This window comes from Podarcis raffonei, chromosome 2 (assembly GCF_027172205.1).
Source record: "Podarcis raffonei isolate rPodRaf1 chromosome 2, rPodRaf1.pri, whole genome shotgun sequence".
Classification (NCBI taxonomy): Eukaryota; Metazoa; Chordata; class Lepidosauria; order Squamata; family Lacertidae; genus Podarcis; species Podarcis raffonei.
In genome coordinates, this window is record NC_070603.1 from 40,994,208 (window position 1) to 41,020,631 (window position 26,424).

At 44.9% G+C, this 26,424-nt stretch overlaps 1 protein-coding gene across 4 annotated transcripts in view; it reads right to left on the bottom strand.

The window, feature by feature from the left end:
- Positions 1-26,129, bottom strand: part of LOC128409589 (uncharacterized) — a 29,362-nt gene extending 3,233 nt beyond the window's left edge. Inside the window, exons 1-3 of one of the 4 annotated variants that reach the window (XR_008329262.1) lie at positions 25,811-26,129; positions 25,629-25,684; positions 21,658-21,748 (exon numbers count right to left, since the gene is read on the bottom strand). Coding sequence is in view for 3 of the 4 variants with exons in the window: in XM_053380168.1 (XP_053236143.1) it covers positions 21,658-21,766 (109 nt within the window). In the remaining variant the exon portion in view is untranslated. Of the gene's footprint in view, positions 1-21,657; positions 21,879-22,904; positions 22,951-23,039; positions 23,103-25,628; positions 25,685-25,810 lie in introns of those variants that run through there. The other 3 variants (XM_053380170.1, XM_053380169.1, XM_053380168.1) reach the window with 3 other exon arrangements.
- Between the last annotated feature and the right edge of the window lie 295 nt (positions 26,130-26,424).

Below are 26,424 nucleotides of genomic sequence, written 5' to 3' on the forward strand. Positions count from 1 at the left end.
TGCCCCATAACCTGCCTCCATCTTTGATGGCAAAGCATCAGTCAGCTTTTGTACCCATGTGGCTCTGTCGTTTCCATATTTCCCCTTCCCTTTCCGGTTGCTTTTCTTTTGCCTCTGCTGATATTTCGCTGAACAAAGTCCCATCCTGCCTTGAGACCTTTAACACTGTGCCTATAAAATCCTAACACTTGGCTAGTTCTCTGCATGCCTTTTCTCTTCTCCATGGTTACCCCAGCCAAGAAACACTTTGTTTTTGTGTCACTTCCATTAGGCTGGTTGAGTTTACAGGGGACGGCAGGAAACCATTTGATGGGAATATAAATTCCACGAAGCAAAACTCAACAGATAAAAATGTTCCTCTTGGAAGAGTTTTCCCTAGCACTGGGCAGCCTTTGTCAAGGGGTTTGCCACAGAGGAGTCAGCACAAATAGGTCCACTTGTAGCTTTCCTATGACATGCCAAGAGATTTTGTGACCCAACACTGGATAAGGGGGGGGGGTGGTGTTTCCAGATTCCCCCAACTGAAGAACATTGCTTTTTATGAAAGAGGGCAGGGGACATATTACTATAATGCAACTTATCCAGCAGTACATGTTAAAATGGATAATTGCTTCTAGTTCTGACGAGAAACTGGCATGGAGGCAATTTCCACACTCTTCTATTTAAAGACCATTTGCCTGTGGTAGGGAGAAGGAGATGGGAAATAAAGTTAAACCCTGCTGGCTGTAACTCAGCATGTTCTGACAGTGTATAGAATGATTAGCAAAAGCAAACGAGGGGAAATGAAATTATACACTGAAGATGGGAACTTCGCAAATGGGTGGGCTTTTTATTTGAGAAGGGGGCTGCAGAGTTACAATGTCTTTTGCTTTTTCTTGTTTCAAAGCTGTGTGTTTTGAGCCCTTCCTCGCCACACACGCATAAAGGTTGTAGGGCCCCCGAGCTTGTCTCCTATTTATTTTGCCATGTGGTTTCCATATACACTCACTCTGGGGCCTCCAATCAGAAGGCGCTCCTACCTCAAGACACTAGCAAGGGTAGGGAGAGGTGTGGCAAATGCTTTTGTTCGCTTTGTAATGGAGAGCCAAACTAATGCAAAACACTTGTCTTGGAGTGGGCATAATAGCTCCCCCTACACAAACGTATTTGAATTTCAGTCTTTGGCTAAGTACAGTCTGGCCTAAAGCAAGTGAGTATGTTGTAGCTCAACTGGTTGTCATCATCATCCCTTAAATGAGGGAGGGGGAGAGATAAAGCAGTCCACAAGGGGGGGGGGTATAATAAAGACTCTGTAAGAAAACAGAAAGTAGGAGTTCATGTTCTCACTAGAATTAGCAGAGGTTCAGATACACAAAGTCAGGCAGTTCAGGGATGCTAGGCTCATTCTCATAATATTCATGGCTTGCTGTGCCCAGAAATTGTCATCGTTGTCAGCTTATGATGTTATTATTGGAGTTTTATGACTGGCATGTCCTTTTTGAAATACTGCTTGATATTTTTGGGGTGGGAGTAGCCACTTTTGCAGGGGTTTTTTTGTTTTTAGAAATGAGGATAATAAGTTTTTAAAATGCAAATACATACATACAAATATAAATGCATACATACTGAAACTCATCTCCAGGGGATGCTGTTGAGGACATAGGCAGGAAAAGATGAAAAGAGGGATTTTTTAGTAGTCCTTGCTAAAGGTTTTTTTTAGAAGAAGTTATTTTTTTTCTGAAGGGAGATGTACCTCATTATTAGGATTTCCAGTACATTACTTTGAAAGACATGTGAAAACAAGCTTAGCAATGTTCCAGCTTCCAGATATCATGATAAGCCCCATTAAATAATACAGAATTATATCTTCCAGTAGAGTTGCATTAAAGTTGTCAAGTATTTTCAATTTTATAATACTTTCTGTTGTAATTTCAGAACATCAGAATGCACAGAACCCAAGAGGTGCCTCATATTCCATTTTCATTTCAGAATTTTAGATGCTACTTACTTTGGAGCCTACCTTCTCAGGAGTCCTCAGGACCATTTATTTTCAACCCTTGCTTCTGTTTGCCAGCCCAGACTGAATAGTTAGAATCATAGAGTTGGAAGAGACCACAAGGGCCATCGAGTCCAACCCCCTGCCAAGCATGGTGAAGTTCTCATTCATGTGCTCCTTCATACAAACACAACCAGTGCAATCTGAGCCATTGAGAAGAATCCCTAAAGAGCGTTTGCATTGGAATTTCAGCTTTGGTGTCACTGTAGATTCAGGTCCACAAAAACTAGCATACATTACCAGCAGTCACACATTAAGTGCAGCCTAGAATCCAACTCATGGGAAGGGATTTAGCCAGGCAGAGTCCCCTCCCCCCTCCAAGAAAGAAAGAAAGAAAGAAAGAAAGAAAGAAAGAAAGAAAGAAAGACAGGCTAGAATGAGGGAGGAATACGAAGGAAACTGGAGGGAACCAGTGAGCCATCTAAATACAGCTGCTCTGTTCAGGAGGTGGAGTTGCTACAAAACCATATTCAGTGCTACCTCAGTTTTCGAGAGTCTTGGAAGTCGAACGTTTCGGCTTTTGAACACCGAAAACCTGGAAGTAACTGCTTCAGTTTTTGAGCGCTTTCTGGAAGTAAACGTTTTGGTTTTTGAAAGTTTCAGAAGTCGAATGGTCTTCCGGAATGGATTACTTTCAAAAACTAAGGTACCACTGTATAGGTAGCAGGAGGTAACAGAGAATCAGCCATAGACCTCCTATTACATTTAACTTAAAGAATTCCCTTTTTTTCCCCTTATGATGTTATTGTCTTATAGATTGGTTTCTCATCCTTTCCTTTAATAGCTATATGGAAGAGGTAGTTTCAACAGGTGTAGCTTACATGACTGGCTGCACTGAATAACGCTTTAACACTTGATCACCCATCTATCTGTCTGTCTGTCTATCTATCTATCTATCTATCTATCTATCTATCTATCATCTATCTATCATCTATCTATCTATCTATCTATCTATCTATCTATCTATCTATCTATCTATATCTATCTATCTATCGGAAGTCTAATTCCAAAGAACTAGACCTTAAGTTAATCTAGCTAGAAAGCTAGAACAGTTCCTAGAGATGGATTTTCTTGGGAGAAAGTGCCATCTCCATCACAATTTTCAATCTTTTTTTCTTTGAAGACTCCCCCCCCCTTTTCCCCCCTGCAAAGGAATACACTGAGTTTTGGCTGCCGTTGCTGTATACAAAAAAAGCCCCCTGCGCCTCCTGCAGTGAGGCTATATTTTCCGTTGTGTTTGTACAATGATCGTGCTCATATTGCAGGAATGACTCGGCTGCCACTGTTGCACTAACAGTAAAATGGCTGGGGTGGAGCAGGGTGGGTGGGAGTGATTCTGCAAACTCTTAAGGCAAGCCCAGGAATGCATCGTGTAAGAGAGCTGGGAAACTTTTCCTGAACCAGTTTTTTTTTTTGTTTTTACTGGGAAGACCTATCCAGGTCAGTGACCCTGGCCTCAATTCCAGTGTTTTCACATATGCCTTTTCCCCTGTGCGGGTGAGAAAGCTTCTCTATATGAATGGACTCTTCTGCCTGGTGCCGACTGCACCACGTTATGGAGGAGCAAAGTTAAATATGGCCCCTTGGCAGGAAGGCACAGCTCACAGATATTTGGGGGTGGAGGAGAGAGCTTGCTAATGTGAAATGCCAAGGCAACAAATAGTTGACATTAGAATTGCATGCAGGCTGTGGGACTAGGCTATTCCTTTCAGGCGCTCACACAAAGGGCCCCTTTTTTGTCTCGCTGCTAAAGACAAGCAACAGAACGAGAAATACAGAAACGATATTGATAGCTAGGGGAAAGGCCTGTGGAATTTCTGGGGAGGGTTTGCTATCCCAAAAGCACAATGGCCTGTGCTTTGAAATGCACAGACCACGTAGGACGCAAAAGGCCACCGGGGTCTCACGTGACCATGGATTTGCCTTCCCCGCCTACCCCGGCCGATTCCCCCTCACTCAGAACTTGGTGAGAGTTCTTGCTGCTCTCCAACATCTACAGTAACAATCCTGCCACACATTTAGGCAGCCTGGCTGCATATCCTCCAGCATTTCTCCAGTGAAAGTAGGGATGCCCTATTCCATCATCATCATCATTTTATTATTGATACCCCACCCATTTGACTGGGTTGCCCCAGACACTCTGGGCAGCTTCCAACATATATAAAAACATAATAAAACATTAAACATTAATGCTTCCCCATACAGGGCTGTCTTCAGATATTTTCTAAAGGTTGTATAGTTACTTAGCTCCTTGGCTTGGAGGTTACATAACTCCATACCTTCCATACATTTCTCTGATGAAAATAGGGATGTCTTAAGGAAAAGCGGGACATTTCGGGATCAAATCAGAAACCAAGATGGCTTCTGTTATGTACTGAGTTCAATAGGATCCAAAAGGCAGCAGTCTGATTGGTCCTAGAACAATGCAGCAGTATGATTGGTTGGCAGGAACCACCCAATCATGCTGCAGATAGAAGTGAATCCACAACCTGATTGGCTTACAGTAGAATTCCGGAATTAGCCAATCATGTGCAGCCCATTGTGTAAATAATGTATATAAAGCAGATACCTTGAGGGGACTTTCATTCATTCCTCCTCACCACTATGAGCTGAATAAAGAGCATGAAATCACTTTGCGACTCTGAGTATATTTCAGCTTCTGTAAATCCGGGACTGTCCCTGGAAAAAAGGGACATTTGCAGGGTCTGTGACTGTGCACAGCATGGCAGCCTAGATTGCCTTCTACTGATTCATAGAACCAAAGATTCATAGAATTGTAGAGTTGGAAGTGACCGCAAAGTGTCATCCAGTCCCAGCCCCCTGCAATGCAGGAATGTCAGCTAAAGCAGCCATGGCACATGGCCATCCACAGGCAAGTCTTTAGAATATGCACCACCGGGGTGCAAAGATCTGCCCAGTGTCCCCAAATTTAGTTTAGCCCCCCAATTAACTTTTGCATCACTGTTGTAAGTAAGCACTGTTGTTGAGTCTGACAAGCGGCACCATTGTGAATGACAAGCACCACCGCTGGCGTGGTGTGTCTTTGGTAAATGAGAGTGCAAACAGTAGGTATACATCTAGTTATAGGTAGGTAGCTGTGTTGGTCTGCCATAGTCGAAACAAAATAAATAAATAAAAATCATTTCAGTAGCACCTTAGAGACAACTAAATTTGTTATTGGTACGAGCTTTCATGCGCATGCATCTGAAGTGTGCATGCACACGAAAGCTCATACCAATAACAAACTTAATTGGTCTCTAAGGTGCTACTGGAATGAAATTTTTTTTAGTAGGTATACATTTCGGTAATACCTAGGTATATATGTATTTTGGTTTTTTTTAGCTTGATCAAAATTATTTATTATTTCGTAACAGGTAGATAGTTAAGAGCTTAGGCGGCTTCAGCGGTGGGTACCTGGTGCCCTCCAGAATTTGGTGCCCGGGTGCCCTGAACCCCTTGCACCCCTAGGTAAAGACGGCCCTGACCATCCAACCTCTGCTTAAAAACCTCCAAGGAAGGAGTTGTTCAGAACTGTTGACAGGTGCCAGCCCAGACAAGCTTAGGTCTGAAGCTACACATGTGGTGTCCAAGTCAGGTTTGCAGACTTCAGGTGTTGCTTCTTTGCTGCAAAGCAGAATCCAGTGAGCGATATTTATAAAAGGAGCAGTTGGAGGAGGTCACATAGTTGTAGCATTGTCTGTGCCTGCTTCCTCCTTCCATTTTGCCCCAACCTACAGTTCCAGACCCATAGTTCTGTCACAGTGAAGAAGCACTGCCCAAAGTTTGGAAAGTTAACTTGGATAAATAAAGTGTGGTTCTACTCTAAAGGACTTCTTGGATGTTAATAGATGCACAGTTGTTGCTCATTTTGGGGGGATCCAGATGGTTTCCTTCTGTGGCAGGGATAGAGCATTTTCCAAGAACTTGGGAGGAAATATAGCTCAATGCTTGTGCAGAGTACAGATGAGCACGAAAGCAGCGCAAAGCAGGAAGAAGACTTTTTTTCTTTTCTTTTCAAAAAGGCAGCTAGAAAGGCCTCAGACAGACACCATGCAAAATGCCTCAGCAGTTTAGCATTCAATCTATAGCTAATGGTGGAAAAGGAAGCATTGTTGCACAGCGAATGAACCATGCTAAACGTTGGCTGTTTGTGGCACTGCCAGCCAAAGGAACAATCCTAACACCTAAGATTCATCAAGCCAGACCTTACAACTTCATTGTTTCCCTAGCTACTAGGATCCCAAAGCGTCCTAATTCCCAGAATGAAATCTAAACTGGAATCTAGAAACATATAAAAAATGCTGTGAAAAAGCGTTTTGAAAAATATAGTAAATTTGCCATAAGCTCACCATAGCCCTCTAGTGTCACATTTGTATAATGCCCTTAAAACATTATATTTGCAGCTGTACAGCTGAGTCCTAAGGTTAGTCAATAGCCAATTACTTGAACAGGAGTACATTGCATTCAGGGGGGGGGCGGGCACACTGTTCTGATTCATTAGATGCAACTTGTGAACCCTGTACCATGTGCAACTTCAAAATCTGGAATTACACAATATGGGCAGCTGGGTTTAGACCACCAACAAGGAGTTCTGCCCCCTACCACTTTGTGTAGGAGGAATTGAAGACATTGCTTTTAAAGCCCCTTTGAACATTGCCACCATTTCCATGGCAAATACATACATACTGGGAGATAATATCAGGGTCGTTTAAGACAAGGCCGTGCAATTGAATGGGATGCATGGCACATCACTCTGGCGCCAAGGGAGTTAGCAATGCAGCTTGAGCATGACCCACAGTGGGACTGTAGATAGTGCAAACAATCCTGGGCATTGTGGATAGAGATGAAGGAGGCACATAACAGCATGAACATATTCCAGAGGGTGGTAACGTAGCCAGTTGACCACCACCGACACCCTGTGCTTTTTCACCTTTAACACCTGCACGATGCAGACATTTTAAAAGTAAATATCATTTCCATTTGAGACCTTTGATTACTACAGCTGCTAGTTAGAGCAGACAACACGGACAACAGTGATGGACACAAAGGCTGAGCTGCTCTGTGCTTCGATGCTCAAACCAGCCCTGCCAAAGAGCCCCGCCTTTCACAGAGCAAATCCTTGCCACTTTCAGCAGTGATCTGCCCCTAAAGCATCATTCAACAGCTGTTTTGCTCATTTCCCTCTGAAGTGCTATTCTGTTGCTGTTGCTGCACAGACACTCCTCCATGCCCATCAGACAGTGAAACCTTGGATATAAGTGACTGCCCAATTTCCAAACAGTCAGAGAAAGAGAGGGAGAGAGGGAGAGGAAGTGCTGTAGCAGCCCAAACAAAGGCTGCCTTTGTGAGCTTGGAGAACAAGCCAGGAAAACACAACACGGCATTAAAAATTACATGCTAGGCTGGCAGGATCGTTCAGAAGGGGATCAACCAATCCAGACGACGTTTCCCCAGGACTCCAGTGAGAAATTCCGGCACCGCCGTTTCAGAGCAGAGCTAAGTCTGAAGACATTTGAGTTCTTCTCAAACTGTTCTAAGAAAAGCGCCACAAATTCTGGAGCGGACACACAGCTGTCACTCCCAGCTTGCGTGTCCTAATAATACATGCCAGGTTTGAAAAGTCCATGGAATCTGGTTGTCATTAACTCTCTGCTGATGTTATTGAGGAGGAGTGAATGGTGAGCCTGCAAAGGGCACAGGAGTGAAAGACCCAACGGTCCTCCTGCTACAAAAATTAGGCGACTGCTAATTTTATTTGCCCTGAAATTACCCGCCAGCAAATGCCAATTCCATGTGGTGGCAGATATCACTAGGTGGCACTGTTGTGAAACTTGCCTTTTAAGGCTCATTTGACCCAGGAAGTTGACCATGTGCATTGATTTAGGGCGCCACTGGACAGTGAGTATTGGGATTCAAGAGCATGCCAGAAAATTGAGGTTTGCACAATTAAAGTGGATTAAAGCGCTATGTCGCCTAGTGCAACAAATCCACTTTTACAAAAGAAACAGATTTCTTTGCAGTTAAGAAAGTGATGGGGAAATGGACAGAAAACGTGGAATAAATGAGTGAATCATTCATGGGAATACATGCCAACAACCCGCAAGCAAATTAGGAGGAATGCAAAAGGAATGTTCATCATCGTATAACCTCCTTGCAAGCAAATCAGAATGTATGCTCAGTACAGTGTTACCTCAGGTTACAGACGCTTCATGTTACACACGGTTCAGGTTACAGACTCCGCTAACCCAGAAATAGTACCTCGGGTTAAGAACTTTGCTTCAGGATGAGAACAGAAATCGTGCAGCGGTGCAGTGTCAGCAGGAGGCCCCATTAGCTAAAGTGGTACCTCAGGTTAAGAGCAGTTTCAGGTTAAGAACAGACCTCCGGAACGAATTAAGTACTTAACCCAAGGTAGCACTGTAAAGATTCTGTATAATCAAACTGTGTGATCTTTGTACAAGAAAATCAGGATGAATACTCACAACATAGGTTAAAGCCTTTCTTCATTATTGCAGTTTAGATTCCACCTTCATTCAAGGTAGGTAATAACCACCAACCCCATCAGATACCTTTTCTTTTTAAAAAACTAAATTGGGTATCCAGGCTACAAAGCTCACTGAAAGATTGATGCATACTGCAGGAATTGGACCTTTCCACACCACTGATTTTAAACCTCCAAACTGCCCCTCCCAGCTGCTTACTCCCCTGGGCCTTTGCCAGTCATACCCTGGAACTCAAATGCCTTGGCTCCCAAACAAATCGGATCCCAAACGATCAAAACCTAGAAGTGAGTGTTCTGGTTTTCGAGCTATTTTTAGAAACTGAACGTCCGACAGGGCTTCCGGGGCTTCCTGCAGCCAATCAGAAGACACACTTTGGTTTCCGAATGTTTTGGAAGTCGAATAGACTTCCGGAACGGATTCTGTTTGACTTCCAAGGTACGACTGTTGAGTACGAGTTGAGGGGGAAAGAACAGGCACTCATTCAGGCACTCATTCTCCAGAAAAAGGCCTGACAGTCCTCAGGTGATTTGAACTAGCTCATTTTTTCTCCCTCTCTTTTTCCTAAAGGTAAAGGTACCCCTGACCATTAGATCCAGTCGTGGACAACTCTGGGGTTGCGCACTCATCTCACTCTATAGGCCAAGGGAGCAAGCGTTTGTCTGCAGACAGCTTCCGGGTCATGTGGCCAGCATGTCTGAGCCACTTCTGGTGAACCAGAGCAGTGCACGAAAACGCCGTTTACCTTCCCGCCGGAGCGGTACCTATTTATCTACTTGCACTTTGACATGCTTTCGAACTGCTAGGTTGGCAGGAGCAGGGACCGAGCAATGGGAGCTCACCCTGTCGCGGGGATTCAAACCGCCGACCTTCTGATTGGCAAGTCCTAGGCTCTGCAGTTTAACCCACAGCGCCACCCGCGTCCCGCAATACCATTTACTTGGGCCTAATTCTCAAGGAATGTGCTTTTGAGCAAAAGTGATTAGAGGTGTGCAGCACATCACATATGAAACCATGAAATATAAGACATGCTTATAAAGAAGTGGATGTTGACATTTCCTAAGCTACTTACCCACTTGCACAGCACTCAGTTGTTAAGATTTCACACCTCAAGGGGACTATCCTTGGAGCTCTCTAAGCTGATCAACTCAGGACCATTGCAGACTATGCAAAAATGCTACCAAAGAACTGAAGTTCTGAAGAAGAATGCTTAATACATCCCAGATCCTATTTTTCCTGAAATTATTAGGAAAGGAATGGGATACCAGGTGCCTGGTATCCGGAGGCCAGACTATTTGTCCTCCTAGGACAGCATTTTCTACTCTTGCCTGCTGGCAGATTTCCAGCATTGGTTCTCAAGCCTCATTTGATACCTGATTAAATGTTATTATTATATCCTGAGATTCCTGCATTGCAGGGGGTTGGACTAGATGACCCATGATGTCTCTTCAAACTCTACAATGCTATGATTTTACATGAGATCTCACAGATTGAACTTGGGACCTGCTGCATACACAGTATTTTTTGCTGCTTCCTAGCTAGCCTACAGCCCCCCATTCCTGACAACATTACATAATGGGATAGCAGTTACAATATAACCATTAAAATCACTTTTCCTACTCCAAGGGACAACTTTAAAATCTGGTGAAAATAAGGTGTTTGGTATAAAGAGGTGTGCACACAATAAGGTATATAAGGAGTCACTGGGCTCCTTGTATTTTTTTTAAAAATTTTTTGCTACAATGGATTGATAATATGGCTGCATTTTCCAACTGAGCTCTCAATGGATCATGCATTCCTGCACCCCCCCCAACTCAGTATCCATGCATTAAGTCCTTGAATAAACTGAAAGCATATTTCCCTGGTCCTTAGAAAAACAAAAACAAAAGCCAGGCATCACTTCCTCTCCAAAGAAGCCTCAGGCTTATTTCATATCTACCATCATCTTAAAATAACAGAGCTTTACAAGCAGGACACGATGCCATCCATGATTGGGCTCATGCTATGCATCACCAATAGGTCACTCTCTGGCTCAGTTACAGTATAAAAGCGGAACTGTGTACCAAACCCCCAATGGCCACTCCAGGACAGGTAATGCAGGTTCATGAGAGGGCAATTTGAAGCAGAAAAGTGGCATGGGGTGGGTGTGCTTAACCCTTCCTTCATTAGTGTTTCCACTGAAAACTCTCCCTTCAAACTACAATATGCACGCACACAAACACACAAACACACAGCTGCTTTTCATACCAAGAAGTTCTTCCAGATTCACACTGACTCCATTCCAAACCAGAAGTGTGGGCCTCCCTGTCTTTTTAATAAAGAGGGTTCCGTTTTTAAAAGAATTAGTAAGAAGACGCCTGCGAAACCTGCAAGTTCTGATGTGAGAAAGGAGAATTTAGCCAGAAGGAAACAAACACACAAATAAATGGCTGCACCCTGCGAAATAGTTTCACTGGGCAGCCCTGATCACACTGGCTCCTCTACTACGAAAGCCCACTGCTGTCTTTGGCGCTCTGCTTGTTTTCACTGTTTAATGAAACAATAATTCTGTTTTAAGCATTGGCAGCTGTCTTATGCACTGAGGTTTTGTGTAAATTTGTTATCCTTCATGGTGAAAACCATATAAATAAACACAGCAGCTTTTCCTTCCTGCCTGGACTCCCCACAAGAACCAGGCTAGTGGCTCTGGGCTCCCCTTCTCTGTCTCTCTCGCTTGCTCGGCTTGATAGCCTCAGACGCCAGCAATCACAACCCTGCCTCCCACTGAGCGAGCTGGAAGCTTTGGTTTAAATCAGCTTCTCCCTGGAACTCGTAATAAACACAGCACAAAGTTTTGGAGCCATCAATGAATGGGATTGGCCAGGCTGGTCCAGTGTTCCCAGTGTTAATACAGCAGTGGCTTCAGCCCAAAGTCCAGCTTGGCTTGATAAGGTTGTCAAAGCTTCCTGTTCTGGCTGACTACATTCAAATAGAACCTGCTTACACGAGCTCAAATCCCAACATGTGCTGAATGCTTCAGTGCCTCCTGAAAAACTGTCCCAGCAAAGCTCAACTTGTTTCTTTCAGGTCTGCAAACTGGGAGAGACCGATTGGAACAAGTGGGTCTTTCAGAGGCCCAGATTCAAGAACAGAATAGCCCTTTCAATTCCTTTGACTTTTCCAATTTAAAACTGCCCTCTTCAAATCCTGCCCCAGCGAACCTTGACTAGCTTTGATGGGGGAAATTGCTTAGTTTGAAATGTCTCAAAATTCTAAGTGCCTGGCTCTTGGATTTTGGAATAATTTAGAAAATATATATATACTGTTTGTTGTTTGTTGGCTAATTCAATTCAAAATTGCCAACAATTTACTAAGCTAGTTGTAAATGATGAATAACAATGACAATAAAAAAATTGACGATCAACGTAGCATCAAAGTTCCTGCTTTGATGAGAATTCAAATTTTGCCAAGTGTGAGGAATCTGTTGCATTGACTGCTATTCAAATTCATCTTGCCCTTGCTGTCGAAGGCCACCCCACTCAACCCTGGCAATGTTAGAGAGGGTTGAGGGTTGCCCACCACGACATACAGGGTGAAAGTGTGTGTGTGTGTGTGTGAACACACACAAAAGAATTTGGGGCTGACTACATTACAGTGGTAGCTTGGGTTACATATGCTTCAAGTTACATACGCTTCAGGTTACAGATTCCGCTAACCCAGAAATAGTACCTTGGGTTAAGAACTTTGCTTCAGGATGAGAACAGAAATCGTGTTCCAGCGGCACGGCAGCAGCAGGAGGCCTCATTAGCTAAAGTGATGCTTCAGGTTAAGAACAGTTTCAGATTAAGAACAGACCTCCGGAACGAATTAAGTACTTAACCCAAGGTACCACTGTAATGTGAGTGATTAAGTGTGCCTATTTCAAATTGCTGCACACTGAAGGCAGGTTCATTTATTTAGAAGATAAACCAACCTTTTAAAATTATTTTTAATAGGGAGGCTTTGCACAAGATGGCTCTTGCACAAAACTGCTCTATTTTTTTAAAAAAATAGAAACAGGTATCGACAGATAAACATGAACTGGGAGTGAAGGGTTCTTATGCTCCTCCCTCCTTGCTGCCTCCATTGCACTTAGGCCCCATAAAACTCATGTTTTGGAGTATCATGCTTCACTCACTGTCTCAAGGATGTAACATATGTGGGTCATCTTAGGGCTGCATGTTGCTCTTGAGCCTTCATGTGGCCAGGTCAGCATGAGTAAAAACATGAGCCATTTTTGAAATTGTCACCATGTGGCTACTTAAGAACCACTCTATTGCTACTATGAATACAGAGGCAAAGCAGATGCCTGCAAAATGTGATCTAGCATGTCTGAACCGTTCCCTAGATGATGAAGTTCAAGTAAACATAGCTGCAAATATTGAAGTGCTCTTCTTCTGCAGATGTAATGGGATAGAACTCAGTCCCAGGAGCATGAGACCCTTTATCTCAAGGTCATGCGTTCGAGCCCCACGTTGGGCAGAAGGTTCTTGCATTGCAGGGGGTTGGACTAGATGACCCTCAGGGTCCCTTCCAACTCTACAATTCTATGTTTCTACGACACTTCCGATATTATGCTTATGCCAGCATCCCTATCTAAAGGCTCTTTTCTTGTGGATTCCCCAAAAAAAGCTCTTAAAAACCTTGTGTTAAATTATTCTGCAGCTCTCCCTCAATCCCAGTGAAGGCCTGTAGCTGGAGCAAAAAACAGTGAGCCTTTCCATAGGGAGATTGCCTTCAGCTACAATTCAGGCTCACATAATATGTGCTAAATTCTCGTCATCTTTGGGGGTGGGGGAGACCTCCCCCCCAAAGAGATCCTTGGAATTCTGCTATGGAAGCCAGAAATGCTGAGTGCTCTGTTCCTTAATCACCAGCCTATAACTTCTCTGTTTCATCAGCTGTTAAATGTTTTCAGTTAAAAAATTATAGCAATGTGATTTTTGTAAATACTGTGAACACAGGATGGAATGCCAAGCTGGTAGGTAGAAGACAGGAGTGCCCGGCGTGCTCTGATCCATGAGGTGACGAAGAGTCGGACACGACTAAATGACTAAACAACAACAACAATAACTTGGGTCCAGGATACCTTAAGAATTGCCTTACAAATTAAGTTGCACTTCAGCTTCCATCAGCCCCAGCCAGTATGGCAAAAGGTCAGGGATGTTGGGAGTTGGAGTCGAATGACTATTTTGGTGTTAAGCAGTATAAAAATTAAAGAATAAAAAGAATAAAACATCTGGAGGGCCAGAGCTCCCCTATCCCTGACTTACAGCAAGGAACTGCACACTCTAGGATGTAGAAGGCACATACAAAACTGTTGTTTTAACTGAGGATTTGAGCTACCCATTCATCCTCTGAATATGCCAGATTTTCAAAGCTTAGTGCACTCTGCTGCTCATTTCTAATAGACAACTGCTGAATGATCATCCATTTGTTTTTGACAGTAATGACTAACCCTGTTCTTTATATTGCTCCTCTCTTATAGAAGTCCAAATGAGCTCATGCTTCCATGTCAATTTGAGGATATATTGAATTTGTTTCCAGGAAGACAATATAGAATTTCCAATCCAAAGTTCATGGGAGTGTTTAAAATGTGAAATGTCCTGATCTCATATTTGGATGACATTTCTACCTTCCTTTCACTTCTTGGTAGAAAAAAAAAGCCACAGCTGAATTTAGAGGTTACTTTGATTTGTTTTGACCTTAAGATAATAGTGGAGAATTGAATCCAGTAGCTTTGTTTTTAAAGAACCAATTTTCTTCTTCCAGAAATAGCTTTTCCCCCCCAAATAGGATCCACTAATTATCATTCAAACAAGATTGTATCTGTCTACACCGGGGTGAATCTCCTGGTTCCCTATGACATATATTAGAGGATGCCTAGTCTTCATTATCCCTTCATGATGTGCCCCCTTTCCTTATCTGTCATCCTCTTCCTTGTCCGCAACACAAGAGAGAGATGCTCATCTTCTATAAAAGCAACAAATGGGGAAACTGCTGCAGTACTAATTCTCCCTCCAGATGTTGATAACCTGCACCTCCCACCCCCCCTTGACCATTGGCCATGCTGGAGTCCAACAACATCTGGAGAGCCATAGGTTCCACAGCCCTTTCTAGATATGTTATTCACTTCCCCGTGAGAACTATTCCAGTGGGTGAACCAGATAAACAGGGGCAAGATGAAGTGAAATAATTACAGATGTTTCTAGAGCCTGGAAGTGTCCTGTAAGGCCTTTTGGCAAGAGGACTGTCAGCTGGCTTACAAGTGAAATGGGATGCCCTCCCCCTTCCTCCTCCTGCTTTGCTCAGAACATCACTCTGCCTTGGGAAAAACCTGGTCTGCTGGGCTACAACAATTAAGAAAGCAAGACAAACCCATCTTGCTGCTTCCCACAATGGCCAACCATTGTTGGAGTTGCCTACAGAAAGCCCACAAGACACCAAGGCAATAGCCCCACCCTGCTATTTGCCACCCAGCAAGTGGTAATCAAGGGCATGCTACTTCTGAACATAGGAGTGCCACCCAGCCACCATGCCTGATAGTTAGCTTTATCTGCCGTAAATTTATCTAATCTACTTTTAGGAACAGAGAGAGGTTGTCTTACACCAAGTGAAGGTATTATCAGTCAAGTCAAGTGCATTTTTATTTATTCTGACTGGCAGCACATATCTGGGTTTTCAGGCAGAGCTCTCCCATACTACAGCAGTGTGTAGCGTAGCGGTTAGAGTGTTGGACTAAGACTTGGGAGACCAGGGTTCAAATCCCCACTCGGCCACAAAGTTCACTGGGTGGCATTGAACCAGTCACAGTCTCTCAGCAGTCTCTCGTGCCACTTTAAGCGCCAATTAATATCAGCGAGTAGGGCTTAAAATGCCTACCACAACAGCGCAATCCTACACCTGTTTCCTAGTCAATTCCACCCAGTTCAACAGGGCTTATTCCCAGGTAAGTGGATATTGGATTACAGTCTAATTTACGAAATACAAGGGCTGCCACCTCCCCCTTCTGCAACTGCAGCACGGATTCAGAAATCCGAAAGATTTTAATGCCTAGTAGATTCAGACACAGATCACAGTGTTCAAAGTAAACACTTCAACCCCTCATTCATCACCCAGGAATGCTAATCCAGCATGGCCTTGAACTCAGCAACTCTTGCTGAGATGGGTGTGTGTGGCCCAGATTCCTCTTCAGGCCTGCATCAGGGATGACTAAATGGAGGGACCATGTTTCAGAGTTTGTTTCACCACTGCCACTCTATCATACAGAAAAGCTGTCTGCTTGCCATGACAGAGGGACACTCTTTCCTCCAAGATTGTTCCTATCTGTGTTTCCTCTGAGGCAAAGGACCAGCAGCCTCCAGCCAGCATGCTTGAGGGGTGGCTTTTGTAAGATTTTCTCTCCCTTCCAGGCTAATTAGAAACAGGTGCTTGTTTACTGGGAATGACAGCAACCGGTTCTATGGGCTCACACCCTTAGCTGTGAGCTATGCCAAATAACCTGTTTATTGAGCGCCTGGCTTGTACTTTACATTATGGTGAAGGAACACATGCCATTATCATCATTATTAAATATTGTGAGAGCAGTAGGGCAGCTCTAGAGGCACTCTCGCCGAATCCAGTCCAAATGCGCCTTTCTCAAGCCCTTGGAGAGAAATGTGCCTGTCAGTTCAAAGCAGGAGCCCAGGTACTGAGTTCAAAGGAGAATTCCACCCTGCCCCAGTTTCCCATGATATCACCCAGAAACCTCCCGCTCATACAATTCTGCAGTTTTTAAAAGCAAGTTTCCTTCTTTTAATTGGCAATGAATGGATAAGTGCACAAACTTTTGTGTGAGACTCTATTAAAGATATATGAGGGCGATTTGCTGCCTGAAGCATATTGGGAGGAGAAGACTGATGTCTGAAATAGTGGCCTGATTCAGACATAATGCTAAGACAACCTATGGATTAGTGTGAATGAGCAAGCATGTGGCAATGCAGAGCAAAAACCTGGCCTTGCTGCTACCACATTACCAACAGCAAAACCAGTGCTTTTTTCTGGGGGGATGCACACCCCTAAACATTTTGTGAATCTTTGTACTTTTGTCCATTTACTGTATTTATTTTTCCTTATTTGGACTATAAAATGGTGATGTTCCTGAGTCAAAATGAGAGTACCCCTAAACATTTTTTTAGAAAAAAGCACTGAGCAAAACTATGTTTTATATAATCTGTAAGTCACCCAGAGTGGCTGGGGAAACCCAGCCAGATGGGTGGGGAATTATTATTATTATTATTATTATTATTATTATTATTATTATTATTATTAGGTTTGGCTTAGCATTATGTGCAAACCTGGTCTCATGGTTTGTCTTGCTCCAAACAAACAAACAAACAAACAAACAAACAAACAAACAAACAGGGTTTTGCTGAGCATACTCTGCCATACACACTTTTGCCTGGTCTGAAATCTATGCTGACTGAAAGTGGCTCTTTGGGGGTTTCCAACAGGAGCCGTTCCCAGTCCAAACTGGAGATGCTGGGGATGGATGGATGATGGAATCTGGGACCTTCTGCATGCAAAGCAGATGCTCCAACACAGTCCTTCCCAGAGCAAGTGGGAGCTGCTTAGCTTTCGCAGCCTCCACTGCAGGCTGAGAGCCAAATGCCTCAGACCTTGAGGAGTGAGAAGGAAGCTGACATCAGAGCTGGCAGCATGCGTGCATACAGCTTATCCATTGGATCGCCATCGGAGCAACATCTGTTTTCTGTGTCTTCTTGGGCAGGGCGCCAAGCTTCTAACAATATGCAGCCTCATAGACCCATCTGTGCCCGGGATGTCTTATTGGCCCGCTGAAGCTCTCAGATGGCAACAGCTCCATGTGGGGACCCTGCAAGCAGCAGCATCTGCCACCAGCGCCATCCTGCCCTGCCCGCTTTCGAAGGAGCCCCTCGCAAGAAGGCTCATGAAAAGGAGGCTGCTCTGAGCGAAAGCTAATGATCTTTCTGGCTCGAAGAGCATTCTCTCCCCGAGGCAGAGGCGGTGCTTCCGCAGCCCACAGCCGCCAAGCCCAATTGCTGCAGACAGTGTTTTCGTAACCCCCACCACCTGGGTGGCAACCAGCACATCTGCTGCCTGGATGAACTAAAGCAGAGCTTGACCCTCCTGTTCTCCAGCTCAGTCAGCTGCTAAGAGGAGGAGGGAGAGAAGAACTGAAAATGCAATTCAGATTTCCTAGCTATCTGCTCCTAGAACTTTAAAGAAGTTCCAGGTTTCACCTCGAAAGAAGTTCGCGCACCCACAGCTATGTCAGTCATGGAAGAAGTAGTCTCTTTCATTCCACTAGGCACAGGCTCTGGAATCAGCTCCCTTCATCCGGATGCTGTCTGACAGCTGTCGGCAGCTGAGCAAGGTGAGCCAGGAGTTGAGTCAGAGCTGAGGAATCAAGCCAGGAAGGCTTTGCTACTCAGGCAGGATCCCAGCCCAAATGGCAAGCCTTTTATAGGTCTTCCTGTCCAAGATGACACAATGGGGTGGAGCCAATCCAAGATGACCCAATGGGGTGGAGCCCAATCCATAGCCTACTTTGCTGCCAGGAAGTGTACTTCTCATAGGTTACAATGTGGGGCAGCTAGACACAGATTTCTGGTCCTAGCCCTGGCCTAGAAGTTCTTCCGGCCAATGTGGCACCCTCTAGAGGTTGTGGACTACGACTCACAGCAGCATGGTCAATGATCAGGGATGATGTGGGGCACAGGTTCCCCAGCCCTGTTTTAAAGGCAGGTGTCACATTTTCTGGGTCCCAAATCCCTTGGGACTCAGGACTGTTTGAAGCACCTGTTTGAAGCCTGTTTGAAGCACCTCACTTGCTTCAGATCAGAGAAGCTGGGTTCATCCTGGGAAGTGGGGAATAGATAGCACAGTTTGCCAGTCCCCACCAGTTCCTCCCTCAGAAGGCCATTTCAGGATGGTTCTCTCCCTCTTTTCCATGGTTCTGTCTGATGCTTATATACCATCAGGAGGAATCTGAGAGCTTGCAGCCTGTCATCAGCTCCACCCTTACCCATCTCGGCTGGTGGGTCTAGTGCAGATATGCAGAACCAATGGCCTGCCACATATAATTGGACTCAAAAGTTTGATCAGTGCCATTCAGCATGGGAAAATGTCAGGGACGATAGGGAGCTGGAGTCCAACAACACCTGAGAGGGCCACAGGTTCCTCATGACTGTTCTAGTGGCTTTCTCTCCATGACTGGGAACAGCTTCCTTTCTGAAGCTGCTATCAGTGAACCAATCCAGGGTAGCTAGGTCACATACAATGGCAACCTTCATTACTACAACACACTAAGGCCCAAGCCTAGGTATTTTTTGGGGAAGCAAATAATGCAGAAGCCAAGTGAAAGCAGAGAAACTTAAAGGTTGCTTGTGCGAAAGAGGAGAGTGGCAGAAGTGATGCACCTCTAATGGATCCTTTAAGTCCCTCAGTAAGACATCTGGCTGGCCACTGTGAGAACAGGATGCTGGAGTAGGTAAGCCTTTGGTCTGATCCAGCAGAACTCTCTTATGTTAAGGCAGACAAAGGTGAGAAGAATATCAGTGAATCCTGGTTACATTCCCTCCCCATGGCCCTTGCACGTTAGCCATCACTCACTGTGCTGGGTAAGGAGGCTAATGGAGAGAGTTAACATTATGGAGCCACAGACCTGGTTAAGTCATGAAGAACCATGGGTTTATTTCATGTTTTTGGAGGAGGAGGCTTGGATGACTCTGGTCCCATAACACCAATTTCTCTGGGCAGTTTCCACAGGAGGCTTCTGAAGCCACTCAAAGAGAGCTACACATCCCTAAGAAGCAAGCCTGCTGAGGATGGGGTGGACCAGTGGTGGAGCTTCATGCTCCAGCACTGGGGGGCAGAGAGCAGGTAGGGGCATGGCGTGCCACCGGCAGAAGCGTGGCACCCACACAGGCGGGGGGCAGTCACGATGGCACCCCACCAGGATCGTGGTGCTGGGGGTAGTGTGCTCCCCCCGCTCCCCTCTTCCTCTGCCAGTGGGGTGGACTCTCCTATCTGGCACCCAGGTAACAATCAATCACTGGGATGTGGGTGGCACTGTGGTCTAAACCACAGAGCCTAGGACTTGGCGATCAGAAGTTCGGAGGTTCGAATCCCCGCAATGGGGTGAGCTCCCGTTGCTCGGTCCCTGCTCCTGCCAACCTAACAGTTCGAAAGCACATCAAAGTGCAAGTAGATAAATAGGTACTGTTCCGGCGGGAAGGTAAACGGCGTTTCCGTGCGCTGCTCTGGTTTGCCAGAAGCAGCTTAGTCATGCTGGCCACATGACCCGGAAGCTGTACACCGGCTCCCTCGGCCAATAAAGCGAGATGAGTGCCGCAACCCCGGAGTCGGTCACTGGGCCTAATGGTCAGGGGTCCCTTTACCTTTTTAACTATCAATTGGGCTGAAATTCTGAACATTTTCATTGCCTACTTGAACCAAAATGTAACACTTAGAAACCACTGAGACAGAAATAAATAAACATCAAAAGTAATATGAGTTACCCCAAACCTCTACTTCAAGTGAAAGCATTGCCAGAAACCTTATCCAAAAAACACACTGAGCTTTCTTCTGGTTTTGTCCTTCAGACCTCAGTGAAAAGGAAAACATTGCTCTAACATGTGGAAGGGTTTGCTTTTGTGCTTCAGCAACTTTTGCAGTAATAACAGTGAACTTTCTCTTCTAAAACAAACCATTGTGCTTTCCAATATGTAAAGAAAGACGGAAATTAATTCTGGCTGCAAGGATAGTGGTTGATTAAGGAATACAAACCAGGGTTGCCAGATTATCAGGTTGGAACTGTCAACACAGAGCCTGCAAATTATTGGATTTTGCTTCAAAATTCTCATGCCCAGTGGTGGGGCCAAGGAACTGGGAGAAAATTAAATTCAGTTTGCATTTGAAGAGGAACCAACATAATCTGCACTTTCCAAAACAATACATGAACTGAAACACAGCAGCGCTTCAAAATTTGTGCTCTCCATATTTCACAATGCATATTTCCACCTGTGGCTCACCCACACGTCCACATGTCCCACCACTTTCCCCTGGGAAAACCTGCTATTTACTGCTGAATTGGGACAAATGTCTATGGCAATTTCTCATGTGATCTGCTGAGTGTAATCATGCAAGGAAGTGGGGTTGCATGCACTATACATTCTATGGTCATTCAGTGGTCATTCTCCACTTTCTTGTTTTCTTGAACTCCATAAAAAATAGGTGCAAAACATTTTTGTTTAGTTTGGATAGGAGCCATCTTCCTGGCCGTAGTTCTATTCCTTCTTCAGTATGAAAGTCTTTCAATGAAAGTGAATTTATGCCTTTGCATCCATGACCGCCCCCCTGCCTCCAACAATATGGTAACTTCTATTAATTTATTTTGGCATAAGCTAAACACAGGTGCTATATAGTCCCATTTCAAAGATCACTCTCTTCCCCAAACCCACCTTTAAAAAATAATAGCAACACTTCATCCAATATATTTGAATATTCAGGGCTGCAACTGTGCAAATTCAGCATGTACCAAGAAAACTTTAAACATGTAATTCAATGAAGATGTATCATCAATACTAGTAATATAACACCACTTGGATGTTTTTTGATTAAGCAGTGGCGCTGTGGGTTAAACCACAGAGCCTAGGGCTTGCTGATCAGAAGGTCGGTGGTTCAAATCCCCGCGATGGGGTGAGCTCCCGTTGTTCAGTCCCTGTTCCTGCCAACCTAGCAGTTCAAAAGCACAAAGTGCAAGTAATAAATAGGTACGCTCCGGTGGGAAGGTAAATGGCGTTTCCGTGCACTGCTCTGGTTCACCAGAAGCAGCTTAGTCATGCTGGCCACATGACCCGGAAGCTGTACGCCAGCTCCCTTGGCCAGTAAAGCGAGAGGAGCGCTGCAACCCCAGAGTTGTCCACAACTAGACCTAATGGTTAGGGGTCCCTTTTAAGCTTTCCTAACAAAATAGAGGACAATATCCCAACCCTTCAGTAATTTTGTTCAGATTGGGATTTGGCCACAACAGATGATTGGCTCTCTGATGGTGATGTAGCAAGTCAACCCAGAATGCCTTACCTTTCAGTGCGCTCTTAAAAGGGACTGCCATGGTTGTTTTTGTCCGTGTCAAGTGATTGAAGATGTCCCTCTGAGAAGGCTCTAAGAGATCCTTTAAGAAAATATCCATTTGTCAGGCTTAATAAGATACAGGTTGGCACACAGCAAACAGGATGCATTTCTGTTTCTTTTGCTCTCCCAGAAGCTAGGTGCAGTTTAGAAAGTTGCAAATGCCTGCCAGTAAACAGGGCGGTTGCCATAGAGCTGCTATATTGAAGTCCTGCTCAAGGAAATAAAGGCTCACGAGGGACATTGCTAGGTTCACAGACCATCTAAAATGAAGAGGCGTTTTATCATTCACTTCCATAGTTATGAGGCACTTTGGTGCAAAAGTTCATTTCACACAACACAAGGCAGTGCGATAACCTTGAGCGTCTTTTCTATTAACAGTTGTAGACAATGCCTCATGCAAAACTATGATTCCAGAATGAAAGTTTATGCACTTTGCCATAATTAATCAAGCTGCCCTTTGAGGACCAATGCTTTTTCGGCGTTACTCATGGACCAGTACTAAACAGACTGTTCTTTACCTTCCCCGTGTCTCTTTTTCCATGCCATTTACCACCTCTTTTCAGTTCAGTTCCCATGTTGGCTAATGGAGCAATGCATATTAAGACTGAGCAAAACAGAGCAATATAGCATGAAGCCCTTGGCCAGGCAGAGAGCCTTCTTGGTAGTGGCGCCCGCCCTGTGGAATGCCCTCCCATCAGATGTCAAGGAAATAAACAACTATCTGACGTTTAGAAGACAGGCAGCCCTGTTTAGGGAAGTTTTTAATGCCTGATGTTTTATCATGTTTTTAATGTTCTGTTGGGAGCCGCCCAGAGTGGCTGGGGAAACCCAGCCAGGTGGGTGGGGTATAAATAATAAATTATCATCATCATCATCATCGACTGCTAGTGTCATCTGGCTCAGTACTGTCAACACCAGGGTTTCCCAAACTTGGGTCTCCAGCTGTTTTTTGGACTATAATTCCCATCATCCTGATAGCTAGGGATGATGGGAGTTGTAGTCCAACAACAACTGGAGATCCAAGTTTGGGAAACCCTGGTCTACATGGACTGACACTGGATTTCCAAAGTTTGAGGCAGAGGCCTTTCCCAGCCCTGCTTAGATATTTCAAGGCTTGAACCTGGAACCTTCTGCATGCAAATCATGTGTTCTACCACTGAGCTACAACCCTTCCTGGTGTCATGAATATATGGTACCTAAGGAAGGCTCTCTCTTCTTTCCTGACTATCAGGTGCAATGGGAAGTTCAAGTCCCTCTGGAAGAAACCCTCTCATGTGTTATCGTGCTAGTAGGAGTGGTTTTCTCCTGCAAATAGAATTAGGAATCAATACTCATGCAGCTGTTGTTCTGCCCTGCTCCTTGAGGCTCCCTTGGTGTAAATCATTGTGGCATCCTCATACCACTCTCCAACATAGCATTGTAGATTATTGCTAGGAGCTGGGATTATGACATAGTTGGCACAGTAATCCAGTTATATTATTCCTCCATTTTAGGGATCTTGCATCCTGCAGCTCTGCTAGCTAAGTTGCCTTCAAGCCTTGGTGGAATTAAAAGATTTACAACTGAGAACATGTTGTGTCAGCTACCAGGCAACTGCAGGGCAGATACATGGAAGAGTTGGGCACATAGGAGCCTAAGTGAGAGTTTGATTATGCTTTCTAAGGATGTGCCTGCATGGAAGCTTCCTGCACTGTCAGTCTGTGGTAAGTTAAAGTGTACAAAGCATCATTTGAACAATCATACCCTGTTGAGAAGATTTAGCAGAATTCCATCAATGCAGATGCTGCAAATGTCCCCTTTCACTCGGGTTGATGAATGGGAATCAGCCCTGTTGTTTTGCAGATTGAGGTGGTGGGGGGGTCCAGCCCTATGAGCTCAACAAAAACTCAATAACACTATGATTTATGTAAAACAGCTGACAATTTCTTCCAAGTTTGGTTGGCATTGGCAGAAAGTGAAGATGAGGAGGAACAGGAGAGGAACAGAGATGGGCAGGAGGCACAGAGCAGTGAAAGGGAGATTAGGTGGATAAGAATTAAACAGATGGTGTGGTGGGAAATTGCTGATGAAGAGCGCCAGAGGAGCAGGCAAAAGCAGGTGAAGAGAGAGTGCCAAAAACAGGCAAGAGGACAGTGGGAGAAAGCTGGTGCATACCCAGTCAAGCCACTAGTCCATCCAGTTCAATATTGACTCTATTCCGGCAGTCAGTGGCTCTCCAGGGTTTCAGACAGGGGCCTCTCCCAGCTTTATCTGGAGATCCTGAGCATTCAACTTGGGACCTTTTTCATACAGAGGATATGTTTTTTTATGGCACACCGCAGAGTTATGGCCCTCTCCCTGAAGAAAATGGACAAAGCTCTATGAAAAGGTGGGGGAGGCAAAGGACAAAAGGTTGAGAGCTAAAAGAACGGAAGGAAGCAGGAACAGAGAAGTAAGTTCCCAGGTGGCCAGGATGATGGAACAAGAAGGCAGTCTGTGACTAAGCATGGCAACCTATATGGCAAGAGGTTCTGTGGGGCCCACCAGAGGCCTTGACCAAGAAAGATTTATACCTAGTGTTGGGGTTGTCCAACAGGGGCTTATAGAAGAGTGTAGCCCAACTGTACCACAAATTCCAGCAAACTTATTTGTTGAATTGGTAACCTGGCCTTAGAGTGTTGTTATAGCCCACAGGGGACATTGTGAAGTGGGTAGTCCCAAAGTGCTACTCCCTATCAAGGTGGTGGTACCCATGAGCCTCTGCAGGAATTATCCCAGAGAGGTAAAACACTGAAAGGGCAGAAGCAGGTTAGTTTCACACACACAAAAAGATAGGAGAATACGGCCTGTACATTTTGCTTCATATCTGAGGTTCTAAAAATGTTAGAAACTTACTTCTTTTTGGTAAAATGATAGGAATCTGGGGATTATGGGTCATGGGCAAGGAGCACCTGCCCACTTTATCTCCTAACCCACAGATGCCCATGACAGTACTCTAACCTCACTAACATTTCAATGCTACTATAAATCCTCCTCAAACCCCTGTTGGACTGAGCATTGTAAATGGTATGTTTCTGCAGGAGATATTTCTGTTCCTGTTGCTGCCAGGTTGGAAGCAATCCGAGATAAATGGTTTTCTAACAGGAATACTGGAAGAGTCACTGTGTGGGAAGCTTCCCTGAGGTGAAATCAAGGCTGTCAAAGCAAACAATGATGCACTTTTCTGGCATCCTCAGAAGAAAGAGAGAGAGAGAGAGAGAGAGAGAAGAGAGAGAGAGAGAGAGAGAGAGATGCCTCTTGTAGATCTAGATTAAGTCATCCTCTTGGCAGGCTCACAGCTCACACCAGAACTGTGCATGTGACGCTGTACAGTGTGGGAGTCACAAACAACTGGCAGGGAGTCAACTAGGGAAAAGACAATGCAAGAAACCACAAAGGCCAGGACTACTTGGATTGGCTTGAAATCCAAGGCTCCAAGTCAACATCCCTCCTTGTGTCAGGAGTCCATTGGAAGGCTGCCACTCCAAGTGGCTGGACACTCTGTAACAACATCCTCTCTCCTTTGTTTTCCTGCAGCCTCTTCCTCACTTCCATTTCCTCTCTGCATCCGTTTCATGGGCATGGTGCAACCCAGAGACACAGGCACTGGTTCTTTGTTACCTGCTAGCCATTACCTGCACCACTGCTACTAATATTGTTGAAGTATTGTGACTTCTCCACATGGTAGGAAGCTCCTGAGGCAAAGCAGTTATGCAAGTTTGGTTCCCTTTGGAAGGTGGTCACTGGAGTCTTGCTAGCACTTTGTATAATTTATTTGCAGATACATAGATTGAGTAGAGTTGGAGCCCCAGTTTGCACATGACAGCAGATAGCCAAACCGTTGTCCATTTCAGATCTCCAAAGAGGTACGTCCCAAAGCTGCTTACAGAACCCAAACTCACCTCTCTGCCCTCTTGGTTCTCTCAGCCTTTCTTCTTCCCGACTCCAACCACAGCTTCTGTCAGGAAAAGAAATAAATGTCACTTTTCATGACCTTCCAGGTATTTCCCTTTCAGAACAATGCAAGGTGGTCTTGTATTAAGAAGCAATCATCTAACAATTATCTCCCATGGAGACACACCACCTGAATACCCTGAGCTATTAACATTCCGATCCTAGGTGTCCAGATGCTGCTTTAAGGCAGGGGTGGGAATTGGATCTAGCTGGTGAGCCAGAGCTCAACCTCCCGCAAGTCCCGTGGGCTATTTTGACAGGTGGGCGGGGCCACCACATGTCAATCACTTAATGTCACCATGTCAAGTAAAGTGTTTAGCTTTGCTTATATGGCATGAAATCCAACCACGCAGTGAAAGACTATGGGGTTTGCAGGTGACACTAGTCACGATGACCACCTCAGGTGGCAGGACCCACAGGGGCAGCAGAACCTGATGTCTTTATCTCTCCCCCCCCCCCGTTCCTGGCAGGGAAAGGGGGTGTCATTTTGTGTCTCACCTCAGGTGCCCAAATGTATTGGACCAGCCTTGGCTCAGATCATAATGACCATTATTTAATCAGGCTACAACTAGCAATTTCACAATTCTCTATTTAACATCAGGCAAGCTGTAACTTTCATCTTCGGGGAAAAACCCAAGAGGAACCATGTGCTGCTGATGCATAGATGAGGATGAGCACAGAGTGAGGGTGGGTCAGGAGCATGTGGATGGATGAAGGGATGAGTGTGAATGAAAGGTATATATA